General features: G+C 30.9%; 1 protein-coding gene across 1 annotated transcript in view; it reads left to right on the top strand.

The window, feature by feature from the left end:
* Nucleotides 1-12,752, top strand: part of LOC111639065 (CCR4-NOT transcription complex subunit 4-like) — a 104,385-nt gene extending 91,633 nt beyond the window's left edge. The window contains 5 exon segments of the mRNA XM_023384838.1: nt 4,709-4,843; nt 4,917-5,210; nt 7,543-7,721; nt 12,465-12,570; nt 12,655-12,752. Coding sequence (XP_023240606.1) covers nt 4,709-4,843; nt 4,917-5,210; nt 7,543-7,721; nt 12,465-12,570; nt 12,655-12,737 — 797 coding nt within the window. The 3' untranslated portion in view covers nt 12,738-12,752.
* Nucleotides 12,753-17,845: the final 5,093 nt, after the last annotated feature.

Genomic DNA, 17,845 nt, shown 5'->3' with positions numbered 1-17,845 from the left:
ATAATAGTTTATTTCAACAGAGGAAATTGACTCAGGATATTCAAAAATTTTACTGACAACAGATATATTTTTCTAGTAGTAATGTGTAATTATGAAAGTTGGACATTGCCAAATATAATTAACAAGTGCCTAAGATCCTTCAGATGTAGCAAGATGGGAACAAACTATTAATATTAATNATATTATATATAGATTAATATAATTAATATTATATATATTATAATATTAATTCATGTTTTGTTGCCATTTTATTCACCTTTAAATTTGTATCCTTACAAGGGCACACTTGCACATTATGAAAAAAAATTTAAGAAAACTAAGTAATTTTTAATTCAAATTATCAAATGATGAAAAAGTATAGGTCTCATAGGCACCACTCTTCAAAAAACATGTTGTCTTTGGCAACTTTGCCATCTAATACAGAAATCAAATATAATGATTTAAAACTTGATGTAATTTTTTAACATAAATATGTTAAAAGCTTACAAGTAACTAGAAACAAACATATTTAATGTTAGAAGTTTATGAAATTAATAATAATCAATGAAAAAATGTTTGGAACAAAGATAAATTTTAACCAGGAACAATAAATGAAATTATGCAGTTCACAAATACTAGAAGGTTGATTATCTGGAAAATTCTACAGGATTAACAGATCTTACTCTTCCAAGTAACCACATTTGAACCTACCATACCGTATCATTACTTCATATTGTGTACAAGAAAATTGATTGTTGATAAGTGATTGAAGTTGAAACAACTGGATATCTATTTTTGCCATTAATATAATAACAGCATGTTTTTTTTAACCTTACTGGACCAGTTTACTTTCTTACTTTTTTGAAGTTACATTTGATTATGTTTTTGGCAACTTTACTCTTGAATATTTATTATTTTAAGAGTCGTACCTATGAAATCTATACTTTTTTCATTTGGTAAATTTGGTAAGTTGAATTAAAACATTTTAGTTAGTTTTGCCAAATTTTTTTTCTTGATGTGAATGGTTCCTTTTTAGTAGCAAGTAAACACCTTTACATCTGATTTTATGCAGGATTTTCTGCATACCTCTTACAATTGCTATGCCGTGACTTTCCTAGCAATTAGCTTACACATTGTTTTGAAAGAACTGATGTCTTTATTTGTTTTTTATTGTCTAAAATGTGTTATTTTAGTGTGTTCAAAAGGCAAATAGGTTGTGCTTGAGGTAAAAAGACATTTTTCTGTTCTACAAAATCATTATTTAGGCTTCTTAGGTAGTTAGTGACTTTTCTAATGTAGTGTGATAACCATATCAGACCAGAATAAAACCCCTCTTCTGTTAATGAGAGATGACTCTTTTTAATGCATTCATTTACGTGCCAGTGGATATGTAGGATTCTGGCATTGCTGCTGTTTTATCAATGGTTTAACATAACAAGTATTTCTTGAGAATTTCTTCTATTCTCTTTTGGTATATTTGATTATTTTTGTTAGTTTTGTTCTGTTATTTTTGTCTAGCTTTTGCATAGTGATATATTATCACTTGATCAATAGGCACATGGCTTTTGTTAATTTAACAGAATTTAACAGGACTCATTTTTCAAGTCATTCAACAATTTATTTTTACTTATTGTTTCTGGTCTTCACTGTAGTGAGGTATAGGACTTCCTCTGCAGATTTTTTTCCTAACTTCTTTACCTTTAACCAATATAACGTTTGGTATGGAGTACCAGTTGCATTAGTAGCACAATGTTCTGATAAGTTTGGGTTGCACTTAAATACGTGAGAGAGAATTGGTAGACTTCAGATTTTTTTTTTTTTTTTCAGAGAATGGATATCTGGGCTTTTCATATATTTGGTGCTTTTTGATTTGTCATGCCTTCTAATAATATGATAGCTGACTTTGCTGTTACTCCTGCAAAGTAGTAAATCTTTAATTTATTACAGTTAGCCACATTGTTTTAGTAATGGCTAATTCTGATTGCTAAGTCCTCATTTTCTTACTCTGTTTCAAAGTACTTAGAATTTTGAAATAAAATTTTGCATAATGACTCAGTTAGAAACATGTTACAATAAAACACAAGCAATATGCAAATGATATGCCCATACATGACATACCAATATTAAAAAAAAACAGGTCTTGTGACATCTTAGGTATCTGTTAAAATCTTTTGATTTAGAATAGATTTGTCTGTTAGATTAAGTTCTACTTAACCAATGTTCTACCAGCCAAAAGTCATAATTTTGATATATAAATAGTTTTAGATGACTAGTTTATAAATATAAATAGTTTAAATTAGTATAAATATTATTTAATGTTCAGGAAATAGAAAATATAAGATTCCTAAGGTAGGTAGGTAGATTCAGTCTGCTGAAATTGTTTTGGGAACATTTCAAGATTTTATAAGATGCAGGATGATAATAGTAGTTATACATAATACTGTGTGTATGTGTGTATATATATACACTCACTGCCAAAAGTTAAGCACGGAGCAATAAACTGCGAAAAAATCGACAAATACAGCTGTGATTGACACAAAATGCAGCAGGACAGTAGCAAATATGTTTAAGCATGAAACAACACAGAGAGTTACATAGAAAAATGAAAACAATATTGAATTTTCATAAAGTATAAGATGAAATCATATTGGAATCATTAACAAAACGATGTTTAAATCCAAAACAAACAAACAAAACCGACATTAGTAGGGTAAATGGTCACCCCTTATCCTTACACAAAGTTTACAGCGTGTAACCATGCCTACCATGAGGTGATCAATTACTCCAGAGTCAAATAAGTGCCATTCCTCCTGTAGAGCAGTTTGCAACTATGTGAGAGTGGCAGGGGGTGGGAAACATGCACACACAGCACGGCCGAGGGTACCCCAAAGATTCTCAATGGTATTGAGGTCTGGCGAATACGCCGGCCAATCCATACGCGCTATTCCTTCACTCTCGAGGTAGTCGTCGACGAAGGCAGCTCTATGGGGTCGTGCGTTATCATCCATTAAAACAAAAGCAGGACCAACTGCTGCAGCATACAATTTCACAGTGGGTTCGAGGACTTCATCCCAATACCGGACAGCCATCACAGAACCCCCTCGATACATGTGCAGGTCGGTGCGATATCCCAATGAAATGCCTGCCCACACAATAATGCTTCTACCTCGGAATGCGTGATGCTCGATGATGTTCTGGGGTCGATTGCGTGTGCCTTTTTTTCTCCACGCTCTTACACGTTTGTCATCTGGCTCCAGGGGAAATCGCAACTCATCCGTGAACATAACGTTGTCCCAATCAGACACAGTCCAATTCACATGTTGCCGACACCACTTTAATCGTGTGCCTCTGGATTGGACGGATAGTGGAACACAAACTCGTGGTACCTGGGCGTACAGTCCGTTCATGTGTAGCCTTTGGCGCACAGTAGTAGCAGATATCGTTTTACCAATGGCTGCTGCAACCATCGATGTCACACGTGTAGAGGTTGCTCTTCGATTCCGCTTGGCTACAAGAGCAATATAGCGATCTTCTGCAGGGGTCGTAACTCTTGGGTGACCGGCCACAGGTCTTCGGACAACTGTTTGGCTTGTTTGGAATTGTTTTCATAACCGTGAAATGACGGAATGATGAACGCTGAAGAAAAGAGCAACATCTGTGATTGATTGTCCTGTTTCAAGGCATCCCACACACTGCCAGCGCTCACTGTCTGTTATTCGTCTTCTGGAAGTCATAGAAACACGTCAGTCATGCACAGTAATTGTACAACAGTTCTCCACACTTTTTCTCGGCACTTACATGCAACTCCTCTCACACTTCAGAAGGCTGGCTTCTTATACGACTGCCTGTTTTGCATATTTTGTGATACGTAACCTTGATTGATAGTAACGTAACATATCTGCATGCTTCCACCTACCTCTGCAGTGAATTGCAGCCTGTCAAATGCAGATTGCTTTCCGGACATGAACATTTTCTGCTCCGTGCTTAACTTTTGGCAGTGAGTGTATATATATTTGTGTTTATATGTCTAAAATTAAGTAGAGAATTTATTTCATGTAATTTAACAATAAAGACATTATTATTGTAATAATCTTGTATATTAATGCTTTATTTATTCCATCAAATTTTCACTTAACATTTTGTATCCCAAGTTTCTATGTTGTTCGTAAGTTTAAATATAAATTTTAACATTTTCATTTTTATTAGTTTTGTTAATTTAAATATTATTATTGAATTGAATAAATATTAAGCTGATTGCCAAATATCAAATCTTTTGATTTTGAATATTTGAATCAGTGAAATTAATTCAGTGGTATTTTAGACCATTTTAATTTTATCAATGACACAAATGATTGATTCAGTATTTGTCCATCAGTTTATTTCAGCTAGAGCAAAGCATAAAAATAAGTTGTGAAAATGACCATGCGAGCTTATTAATAGTATTTTCAATTTTTTTATACTTTAATCTAATTAGATTGGTATCCTGGTAGAGTAATTTTAAACCCAAACTAAATATTTGATTTATATATACTTTGAAGATATTTAAATTTTTTTCATAAAAAGTGTAAACTAGTTAATGATTTAAGCAAACAAAAAAAAAATCAAATATAATGAAAGACTTCATGATATTTGAATTTTTTATTAAAGAATAGTAATTTTTAAATTGTTTTTAAGATATTTTAATAAACTTTATTGATCATATTTAATAATTTTAATTTTTTTATTATAGATTGGCAAGATAATGATTCAAGAATTTTTGCTAATAAATTCTCTAATAATACAGATAACAATATTATGAATAATTGTACAGATTGGTCAACATATGGCATAAATGTCTCTCCAAAATCTCCAGATGATGAATTAGGTAGATGAAATATAATTTTAACAAAAAATTTTGAATTTATATATTGTAGGTTTAATAATTTTTTTAATTATAGGGTTTGATCCATGGGATGAATCTTCCAAAGGGTTGGCAGATTTGTTAGAAAAAGAAGCAGTTCAGAGAACAGAAAATAACTTAAGTGCCACACACAGCAAAATATCCCTAAAACAAATGAATGTACCTGTAAGCCGAACGAATAATGCATTTTCTAATCATTTTTTGGAAACATCACAGATTCCTCAGAGAAGGATAGCACCACCACCACCAGGATTTACAACAAATCATCTTAACAATTGTACTTCTGTGCCAAGGCCCCCGTTTGGTAGTTGTGAACGTTTGTTTGGAGGAGGTAATATTTATTATTTTTTAATTTAATATAAATTATTTTCATAAATACATAATTTAATAATTTATATTGAAACAGTAGACTGTTTTCAAATTTTAATGTTTTTGCTCTACTATTCAATATAATAATTGAAAGTCAAATGAAAATTTTACAAGTGCAACATAAATCAGAACATTAGAGAACAGACTTTACACAGCTGTAATTTACATGAGTCATCAGCAGTTACTCTCAAAACATCCTGTAGGCAGCAGTGCTGATCATGAGCTGCATAATATTATGGAGCATTGTAAAGATGTCAATAATACTAGAAGTTTTTAATATTTAACAAATGATTATATATATAATCATTTAACAAATGATTATATATATATTTAATTTAACAAATATTTAACAAATGATTATATATTTAACAAATGATTATATATATTTATATATCCCATGTGTGTGTTAGCTTTTCTTTCACTTAACATCTCAGGATAGGGATAAAGATTAAGAAACAAAATTTAGGGTGGTGGCTTGTTTATGAGGGCATTGATGATATTAAATTTTGGCGATGTAAGGTTGAGAGGGGTAGGACGTAATGAAGATGTTATTTTTTATTAATTAACATTTACACTTTTTTTTTAATGAAACTCACTTCTACCCTCAAAATTAACCTTTTTGTGATTTTATAGTAATTAAAAAAAGTTTTTTGTAATAAAATCTGATAATAGATGTCACCCTACTCTCTTATAATATAAAATACCCCATTCTTAATAATATAAAAGCTTTTTTATAAATAAAAATTCAACAGCCAGGAAAGTTATGCAACTTTTGTTGCTAGATTTTTTAGGTAAAAGAACAGAGAACAATAGTTCATAAATCATTTTTTTTGATACAAACTTTTTTTGTACTATTTTCAAAGTTGAACAGATCAAAATACACACTTTGAATTTGCCTGTTTTCACACTTTTTTTTTATCACACCTTGTCCTACTAAATGGCAAACTTTGGTGGAGGTAATTTTTCATTTAAGAGAGAAGTTTTGGTGTGTTACCTGTATAAAACATACGGCCTGCTTGACATCTGTTTGTACACCCAGGAGTAGAGCACTGTGTTTATTATGTGGCTGCTTATTTCAGGCAGCCAACACAAAAATTTGGCTAAAAATGTTTCTTTGATTAATAAATGACCACTGTCAGCTTAGAATGATGTAAAACTGAAATTCTTATATTGGAATGAAATGTAAATTACATATTCAGAGCTTTTATAATAGAATAATAATTTGAAAATTATAGAAAAAAAATATAAGACATGGTAAATTAAAATAAATGTTCATTATTTTTTTTAATTTATTTATTACAGTTAATTGATTTATAGCAGATTTTGTTACCTCTTACTGAAAGAAGAGAAACTGAAGGATTTTAATATCTAAATATTGTTAATTTCATATCCATTTTGAATATTAATAATATGATACTAATACAGTAGAACCTCAAACTCGGCTCTCGATAACCCGGCACTCCGGATAACTCGGCCACACCCTGGCAGGGCAAAAAAATCCTTAGTTAATTAATTTTCATTATAGACAACTTTATAAAAGTATAAAAGCTCTCATAAAGTATTTTTATGAGGTCTGTCTTATCAGGTAAATTACTGTACACAGTGTATTCATTAATTTTCATTTTCATGTAGTAAAGGCTCTATGCTTTCATAAAGTACGTACTTTTCCTTTGTTTAAGGATAATTGAGCAGTTTATTCTCTGTTGTATTCTCCAGCAAACAATACATACAAGTACAGTACACTCTTTTCTGAGGAAACACGCATACTTATCCTTTTTTAACCCCATTCCCGATAACCCGGCATTTTCACAAACTTGGCCACCCTTCGGTCCACATTAGGCCGAGTTTTCGAGGTTCTACTGTACATAGATGTCTACAGTAATTGTTTCAAACTACTTATTGGATTATTATTCCATAATTCAATTAACATAAGCTTATTTTATATGATGCTCATTTTAGCATCTACGGCCTTGTTTTTTGTGGCATTTGTATATCCGCTTTAAAAAAGACATCACTTTTATGCATTTATTCTCTTGAAGATTATTCTAATAATGAAATTATTTGTAAATGTGAATATAAATATGAAAATATTACATATATACAAATATTATATATGTTACTGTGAATGACCAATATCTGGGGAATGTCAACATTCTCTGGTGAATGTCTGGTGTAATATCAACATTCTCTAATTTTGGTCTTTCACAGTAACATATATATACACTAATAATACTAATATTGTATACAATTAAGTGTTGTTTTTTATTAATGAATTAAAAATCATACATTTTTAGGAGCACCAGATCATTCAAATTCTCCAATGGTATCTGTAATGAATACACCTCGCAACCATCATGCAATAGTCAATGGGCCACACAATTGTTATCAAGAAAGAAGTTTACATCAACATATGAGTTTATTAAATCATTCAAAATCTGTTGCAGCTCCTAATATGTCATCATTGAGGCATAAGGTAAAGTTTATTTAATTTATTATTCTTGTATTAAAATATAAAATCAATTTCTTTAATTAAATTATACAGTTGACATTCAAATAAGTTAGACTTTGTTATGTTGAATTTCTCATTATGTTAAATTTAATTTTATCCCAATATAACCTATAAATTTAATGTATTTTGTGTGTTTAAGTTGAAATGTCTTCACTAGCTTGAAATTTATTTATTATTTGATTTCATGTACTTTGTGTTGTTTTTCAAGGGAATACAGTCTATTACTGTATTAACACAAACAAAAATGATTAGGTTCACTTGATAATACAAACTTGTTTTACGTATTTTGACATATTGTCCCTAAATATATTAAAAAAAAAAAAACTAACAGTACTTTGTGTCTAAGATAACAATTTTATTCTTAAGTAGCAAATTGGAAAATTAAATCTTATGGATAGTTGTTTTCTTAAATTTTTAAAATTATTTTGAAAATATATAAATACTGTATAACAAAACATCTGCATTTTGACAGCTCACTGATTTATTGGTCTGTCAGAACCACATTTGTTTACACTTTTTACCTTAGAACTAAACACTCAAATAAATTCAGCTATAAAATTAGGACTATTAATGCACATTATTGGTACCAGTGAGCAATAGATAAGTGTTTTGGACCATTTTCATTTTGAAGTAGACAGAAATGGTGTGCAGAAAGAGTGTCCATATACAGGCAGCCCTCGACTTTCGCACAATTTGCTATTTTGCACATTTTTAAAAATTCAACTTTTTAAATATTTTTGTCAATAATTAAAAAATTTACTTCCATGCAGAATGCTCGTACACTACAAAGTGCAATAGCTTGCTCTACGTTCTCGGACACATATTACTTCCTACAATAACGGACTTCTTGGAATCCTAATCACTACTGTGTTATTCCAAACAAGAGGTCAAAACAGTTTGTCTTGCATTACAGCGTGCATCAATATGTTGTGTGTGTTTTGCCAGTTTACAGTGGGTGATCAGTTAATGAACATAATCCATTCCAAGACTTTGCTCGCTATCCGAATTGTTCATTAACCAATTATTGGTTTACCATAGGTTTTTATGGAAATTTGATTAATTTTTTCTGGAAACCCCAAAAAATAAAAAAATGTATGCTTTCTTACTACATTTATTTATATGTAATAATAAAAATACATATATACACAGTCTTGCATTTTTATTAGTCATGTTTTTTTCGTTTGTGATGGTTAAAGAATCTGTCTAATGTTGATTGCTTTTCTCTTTTCTTCAAGATTTTTCAGAAGTAATTAATATCATTGTAATTGTAGAGATCCCTAAGCCTATTAACCTCAACCTGGTTTGTATGCCATTCTAAGACCGCTGTTCTGACATCCTCCCACTTCTTCAAAAAAATGTTTAATAGCAGATATTGACATTAATCCTCTTTTTCAGAAGAAAACATGTCTCTCCAACTTTCTTGGTGTTCTTCATTCAATGGTTCTTGGCATTATTCTGTCATCAGATCAGTTTCAGATTTCATTATGAGCTCTTCAACGTTCTTATTTTTCAGATGTGACTTTTGTTAATCCTTAAGCTGCTTGAGTCTTCTTGATAATACGGTATCTTTCTTAGATAAGATTGAACTGTGGCCTACTGTAGACCTGTTCAAGCCATACTGTCCAGTAACATCAGACATCTTTTGCCCACTCTATACCTTTGCTATTATACTCTCACCTTTTCAAAATAAAAACCAACACAAAGCTTAACGAGTGCCCACTTGACAGTCACGCAAACACTATAAAAAAATTTGTTTCTGTCAGAAAAATAAAAGAAGGCTGGAATTATAAGGGAGAGTTTCAAAGTTTGAAGGAATACTATGCGATCAGTATATATCGTGCTGAGTGTCGATGTCGACATCTCCCGTGCTCCAAAAAGTTTTGAATTGTTGTCTGAAGACAAGGGGAGACCAATAGGTATTCATTATTTTGTCATTTCTTATTGTGTTTGTTCTGTGAGGTGTTTGTTGTCCAAATGTAAAAATCTTTCATGAAAGTGTTTATTATCCGATTTGTTTGTTAACTGATCACTCACTGTATTTGTTTGTTTAAATATTTTGTCCTTATAAATTGATAAACATGAGTGAGAAACAGAGAAACTGCAGTGTTGATACGAACAGAAAGAAATTAAAGACTCATAAACTTCATACGATCAAGACAAAGATAGAAATAATTAAACATTCTGAAAATGGTGAATTTTTTGTTTCAATTGGACGTTTGTATGATGTAAACAGATCTATGATATGTTCAATTTTGAAAAATATGAGTAAAATTAAGGAATACATTCGAAATTGTGGAAATATATCTTCAAAGATTGTTTCCAAAAGACACGGCATGTTATAGAAATCTTTATCAAGAAAAAGAGGGGTGGTATTCAATTAACTCTTGACAAGTTTATAAAGAAAGCATCCGAAAGCACTTAAACACACCTCATTAACTTCATTATGTATACATATTGATAAATATTTTAAATCACAGTTTTTGGTGCATATTTTTTAGATCCCTCTCCTTTTGAACATTCAGCATTTGCACACACTTTCAGAAACCAATTATGTGCAAAGTCAAGGGCTGCCTGTATATAAAAAAGCAAAAAAGAAAATTATCATCAACTGTGAAAGAATTTGGGACTTTGAGTACTCTATCTGAAAAATAAGTAGGACATTTTTTGAAAAATTTGTTCTGTCTGGTTTCAGACAGAACAGAAAAGATGCATGATTGTGAGTATCTAGATGTTTTTGCATCTGTTGTTTCTTCATTGTACAGACTATTTCAAGGTTTGTGTAATGCAGAATAAGAATATTCTTGTCAAAAGAAGGTTCTCAAAGAACAATTTGGACAACAGTTATGACAAAGAATTCAAAGCAAGCAGCAAAATGAAATAGTTTTCAACAAAATCTGTAGTGAAAGTGCAGAAATATAAGATAAACATTGTTGGAATTGTCTGAAAATGCTTCAAGAAATTTTAGAATTAGCTTCAACATTTTTAATGCAGATGAAATGGACTTATTTTTTAAGTGTCTGTTGAGCAGGACAATGGATTTTAAGGATAATGCTTGTAAAAAAAGATTTTTTAAAAAAAGGCAATGTATGGACATCTCTTCTTTTGGGAGCAAATATGACAGGTAATGAATAAATCCTTGATCCTTCCAAAATGCAAAGAAAGATGAAAACAAGCATCTATGGAATATGATGCTATGACAAGAAAGCACAGATGGTATTAGAACTATTTTCCAATTAACTGTAGATGTTACATTTGTATTTCCCACGAAAATGAGAGATTATTTATTGATAACTGCAGTACATATTCAATGATTCTTCCTGAACGTTGTAATAGTTTAATTTTGGTCACCAAACATAGTATCTGAGTTGTGGATCAGGGAATTACTTGAAACTTTGAAATATAAAAAAATTGTCATACAAAAGTTATATGATATTGAAAATGAATTTCATAAATTTGGGTGCTCTGCTAGAGGCCATGTGAATGATTAACAAAGTATTGAAATGAAGTTTCACAAAGCACTGTTTGAAAGCTGCTTTTATAAAAGCAAGTCTTAATCAGAATATTTAAGCAGACTTGAAAAAATTTGTATACTTGCATATGACACAAATATAGGTTACAAAGGAAATATACTATCTTTTGGCATTAAATTTATTTACTTGACAAACTGAATACATGCAAGTATTGACATTTTGAAACATTTAAAGTACTTGCATGTGTTCAATTTATCAAGTAAATAAATTTAATGCTAAAAGACAGTATATTTTCTCTGTAAGACTTCGTTGATCTTGTTAGTACCATAAAAATGAAAAAGTGTCATTCAAGGATTTTGTCAATGTTGACAAAGATTGCTGATGTAGACATTTGAAAATGAAATTGTTGAAGTGAAAAATCAAATGTAAGAAACAATGATGATGCTTACGAAGTAAATTTTTTCATCAATACATGCTTTTCCTACATGTAGAGAAATTTTCAAAAAAATTCATATTTTTACAAGGGGCCTTGTTTTAGAAGCCATATCACATGTCAATTAAGATGTTTCCAAGATGATTGAGCACATCAAAGATACTGTTGAACAAGAAGCAATGGATCATTGATGTCAAATTTGTGTAAAAGACTTCTCTCTCTAATGGTATGACTACATTGTTTTTTTATTCCTGTGCATATCTAAGAAATAAACTTAAAGTTAAATTTTTATACATATACATATGAGGAAATATTTTAAAAATCCATGAAATTTACAATCTAATTAAAATAACATTAATTTGCATAACTTTAAACTTTGTTAAAATTTTTTCTACCTGTTACGCTTCAAATTATCAAGAGTAAATTGTATATGAAATTATTTAAAATATTTTTGAAAAAGAAGAATAAAGAAAAGTAGATTGAGATAAAGTACTTGGTTAAACTTTTGAATTTTAAATTTAAAAAAAAAAAAAAAATAGAACTTAAAAAGACAAAAATATATACTGTATATATATTTAACTATTTCAAGAATAATTGCAAAAGTGTATATTATCATCTAGAATTGAAAATATAACATAGATACATGAAAAAGTTGTTTTTAAATTTTAACAATTTTAAATATTTTTCTAATTTTTTAATATAATTTACATAAATTTAAATAAATATAAAAATATAGTTTATTGAAAATGAAGTGAGATGCAAGTAATTTAAAATTTAACAATTTAAATAATAATTTTTTAATAGGATTGGCAAGAAGGTTTAAGAACTCTTTTGCCAAATATGAATATGGGGTTTGTAAATCATACTTCTCAGCAACCAGCTCCATCGTTGGTGCCTCCTAGCCAAAAAAGTTTGTATTTTTAAGATTGATAAAAGAAAAATTAAGTAATACTTAATTGAGAATACTGTTTTAAAATAATTTACTTATTTTTAGCTTCTCTGTGGAATTCTGCATCATCAGAAATGTCCTGGATGGCACAGGATACATATTCTTCAGATGGTAAGTCTGATTTATAATTAATTAGTATTTAGTTAGTATTGATCATTTGACTATGTTTATTATTATTTTATAAGCTAATATATGTTGAGATATTGAAGTCTTTTATCTTTGATGCACAATGTTTTATAACTAAACTTTAAATATTTTTATAATTGTTCTTGTTATAGAAATTTATAATGCTTAGAAACTTTATGATGTCTTATTCAATTAAAGTAAATTAAATGTGAAATATTAAAATTTTTTATTACATATAATACTTGTTATTAAACATATTTAAAATACAGTGTTTCTGATTCTTAATCAAACTAATCTATGTATTGAAAATGAATTTATGTAGTAATTCATATTTAATGCTGCTTCATATTTTACTGTAATTAAAAATAAAAAGTAATAAAAACAATATTTGACTGTTATTCTTAATAGAAATAATTATAAGATTAATCTTTTAATTCATACTTTTTTGAATTAATAACATATTCTAAGATATTAAATCCATATAATTTGCAGTTTTTGTATCAGTTATGCTAGTTCAGTGATTTTCAATCTGTTTTAACACACACAACTCTAAAAAAGTACAGAACCTACCGGAAACCTGTCCATATCTTAGCCCCACAAAAGTTGAGATACCAATTTCTAATATTTCAAATTAAAAAATAAATACATATTTCATAAGTAGATTAACAGAACACACAACTGGAAGACACCTGATGTAGACAACATTCACAATTTCTGGTACAAAAAGTTTACATCACTGCACCAGGAACTAGCTAAACATATAACACACATCATCATCAATCCACAAGATATGCCAAAATTTCTTACTCAGGGCATCACCTACATGAAACCTAAAAACAACAACACTACAGACCCCAAACAATACAGACCAATTACATGTCTTCCAACACTCTACAAATTATTGACATCCTGTATCACAAACAAAATATACAAACATGTTGAAGAACACGACATTCTTACAGAACAACAAAAAGGTTGCCGTAGAAATCACAGGGGATGCAAAGAACAGTTACTCATAGATTCAGTCATTCTACGGCAAGCACACAAACAACACAGAAACATACACATGGCATATATAGACTACAGAAAAGCATTCGACAGTGTTCCACACAGTTGGCTGCTACATATTCTACACATGTACAAAATACATCCATCACTCATTGCATTCTTCGAAAACACTATGCAGCACTGGAGAACAACACTACATCTCAGGGTTAGTAACACTTCCATACAAACAAACGAAATATTCATTAGGCGAGGAATTTTTCAAGGAGATTCCTTGAGTCCTCTCTGGTTCTGCCTAGCCCTGAATCCATTATCCAACATGTTAAACAACACGCATTATGGCTACAATATCAGACATGAAAAAACAACACAGTTTACACTGTCACATCTCATGTACATGGACGACATAAAACTTTATGCATCCACACAAAAACAACTTCATCAACTCCTACAAATCACACATTCATACACTAAGGACATACAAATGGAGTTTGGCCTAGACAAATGCAAAAAACTTCACATAGAAAAAGGAATCCTGAAGAAAGAAGATTTTGCACTTGGAAATGGAGACGTTATTGAATCCATGGAAGAGGGCGAGTTCTACAAGTACTTAGGATTCCAACAGGCCAAACTAACAGAACATACACAAATAAAGCAACGATTAATTAAAGAATACCAAAGTAGGTTAAACGCTATACTCAGAACACAGTTAAATGCAAAACACACAGTTAAAGCAATAAACACATATGTCATCCCAGTACTCACATACTCTTTTGGAGTTATACATTGGACTCACACAGATCTCGAGCAACTCCAAAGGAAAACAAGAACAACACTTACTAAGCATAAACATCATCATCCTAAATCCGCCACAGAAAGATTAACCCTTCCACGTAAAGAAGGCGGACATGGCCTGATTGACATAGTTAACCTTCACTACAAACAAATACAGTCACTGGGAGAGCTTTTCTACAGGAAACAAGAAACATCACAATTACATAAAGCAGTAACTCTAGCAGACTCAAATAGCACACCATTAAACTTACACTCACAACATACAGACATGACAAACAAACAATCGTGGGCTCGGAAGGCACTCCACGGCAGGCATCCTTATGACCTGGCCCAGGATTTTGCTGACAAAACTGCATCAAACAGCTGGTTAGATCGGGGATGCCTCTTTGGGGAGACAGAAGGATTCATGATTGCCATACAGGATCAGGTCATAAATAGTAAAAACTACAGAAAACACATACTCAAAAATACAACACTCACATGCAGAAAATGTCATATCATACCAGAAACTATACAACACATCACTTCTGGTTGCAAACTCTTGGCACAGACAGATTACTTACATAGACATAATCAAGTAGCAAATATAATACACCAAGAGCTTGCAAAGAAACACAAATTGGTAGACATCCACGAACCATACTACAAGTATATTCCACAAAAAGTATTGGAAAACAACACGCACAAAATGTACTATGACAGAGCCATAGTCACAGATAAAGCAATTTACCACAACAGACCAAACATCACACTCATTGACAAACACAATAAAATCACATACAATATAGACATAGCCATTCCAAACACTCACAATGTACAAGACACATTCACTGAAAAAATTAGCAAGTACACAGAACTCACCCAGGAAATAAGGCATCTGTGGAGGATGGAAAGGGTGCTTATTGTACTTGTCATTCTCTCCTGTACAGGTGTGATACCACACACACACACACACACACACACACACACAAGCAAGCCTGGGAACATTACAAATGAATAGAAATACATACATCACACTACAGAAGGCCACTATATTGACTACATGCTACATTGTTAGGAAATTCCTGAATACAGACGCTGACACACTTATTTAATTTTAGTTTTTGGTTGCTATGCCTTGACTCTGGTCTGGTGTAGTTTACAGTCACCAGTGTGTACTGACTATAACCCACTAAACCTCAAATGGGCAGTTATTTATTGTTATAAATGAGCAGTTATTTATTGTGACATTGTGATAATGCTTGAATGAATTTTTAATCATATTCTTAATTTATTTAGTCTAAAATATATGCTTTCCACCTGAAATTAGTATGTAGTGTCTTGTCCCTGTATATCATACTTTTCCTTTTACAATAGAGTCGTTTCAGTCAATAACTTCCAGTTTGCATCGAAGTTCATATATATTGGGTTGTTCAGAAAGTCATTTAGTTTTTATTACTGCTAGACGGATTAGTCGTATTTTTCCCGCCATTTTCATTCTAAACCATATTATCATTATATATTTTGACAGCTAGCATTTTAAGGCTTATATGTAAAAAATTTTGTTTGATTTTGTGCAATTGTTCATATTTTGTGTCCCATCAAATACGGAAGATCGAAAGCAGCATTTTCAGCATATTTTGCTCTTTTATTACCGAAAAGGTAAGAATGCTGTTCAAGCGAGAAAAAAATTGTGTGACGTGTATGGAGAAGATGTATTGACAGAACGACAGTCCAAAACTGGTTTACAAAATTTTGTTTTGTCAATTGAAATATTGAAGATGCACCACGTTCTGGATGGCCAGTCGAAGCCAATGAAAACAAAATAAAGGTACTGATTGAAGCAAACTGCTGAATAACAGCAAATCATTAAGAGATTAAATTTGTCAAATTGAACTGTTTATGATTACTTGAAACAAATTGGTTTCATTTCAAAGCTTGATATATGGGTTCCACGTGTTTTTAAAGAGAGATGTTCTCTTTGGTGGGATTTTAAGGAAATTTTTTTGGAGCTTTTACCAGACAATTTAACAATTGATTCGAAAGTGTACTGCCATCGAGTAAACAAATTGAGTAATATCATCAAACAGAAAAGGCAACCAGAATTGATCAACAAAACAGTGTAGTGTTTTACCACGATAATGTCAAATTTCACACAAGTTTGGTAACTCGTCAGAAACTGTTATAACTTAGATGGGATGTGCTATCACACCAACCATATTTGCCAGATCAAGCACACTCAGATTATTACTTGTTCTGGTCTATACAAATTTTTTTAAACTGTAAGACATTTTTGTGAAATGACAATGTCAAAAATCACTTAAATCAGTTTTTTGTAAGCAACGATCAAAACTTTTATGAATGTGAAATCATGCTACTACAACAATGCCACAAACAATGACAACAGGTATTTGACCAAAATGGTCGATATATAATTCAGTAAAATATTTATTATAAAAACATTTTTTTTTCCCACAGAAAAAAACCGAAATTACTTTCTGAACAACCCAATAGTTAATTGTGACCTCCTGCCCCTTATGTTTTCATATCTGGTCTCGGATTTTCAAGTATCTAACTCTATTCTCAAGATTAAGGAAAGATGGGCAGATGGATGACACTGGGAATTTATAGGTCTACAATTTTTTGAAATTGTAGCCCAACAAATTGCAGGTAAACAGCATGTGTCTGGTGATAACCTTACAAGTTGCCAGATAGGTTTTATAAAAAGTAAAGCAGAATTCCTCTAATGTAACCCAAATTATTTTTAATGTGGCCCAAAAAGTAGTAAATTGCCCAAATGTAGTAGCCTAGAGACCTACAAATCTTTATCTGCTACTTGTAGCCAATCTATCAATCTCGAAAATCAATTGTATTTTATGAGATAAAAGAGGGTAGTCCATAGGTAAGGTGACACTTGAAAATGTGTTTCTGTAAAAGTAAAGTCATGTTGACCAGATTAGAGTTGTTGTTGGTCTATTGTTCTCTTATAGTATAGTATGGAGGCATTTCAATCTAAATGGACAAGTTAACATATGCATATCATGGTTTGGACAGAATTTTCACTTTGAATTTCAAAGTAGCCATATTTTGAACTAATTGAATTCCTTAATTAATTAATATGTAAATCTCTCTATCCCCAGCTGGACAAAAATACAATTACAAACTAATAGGATTTTTGAATTATCCAAGTTCAAATTAAAGATGATTTCCTGTACCTGAAACATTCCAAGTGTTTTCAAGAATATAAATATTTAGACTTATTTATTTAATGTTAATTATTGTTTATTAGATAAATGATGCCCAGAAAAAAGTAATTGTAATCTGATTATAC

Source organism: Centruroides sculpturatus, unplaced genomic scaffold, assembly GCF_000671375.1.
Source record: "Centruroides sculpturatus isolate CEXI.00-Female unplaced genomic scaffold, Cexi_2.0 scaffold1243, whole genome shotgun sequence".
In the NCBI taxonomy this organism is placed as follows: Eukaryota; Metazoa; Arthropoda; class Arachnida; order Scorpiones; family Buthidae; genus Centruroides; species Centruroides sculpturatus.
The sequence above is the reverse complement of the archived record's forward strand: the minus strand, read 5'-3'. Positions and strand labels throughout refer to the sequence as shown.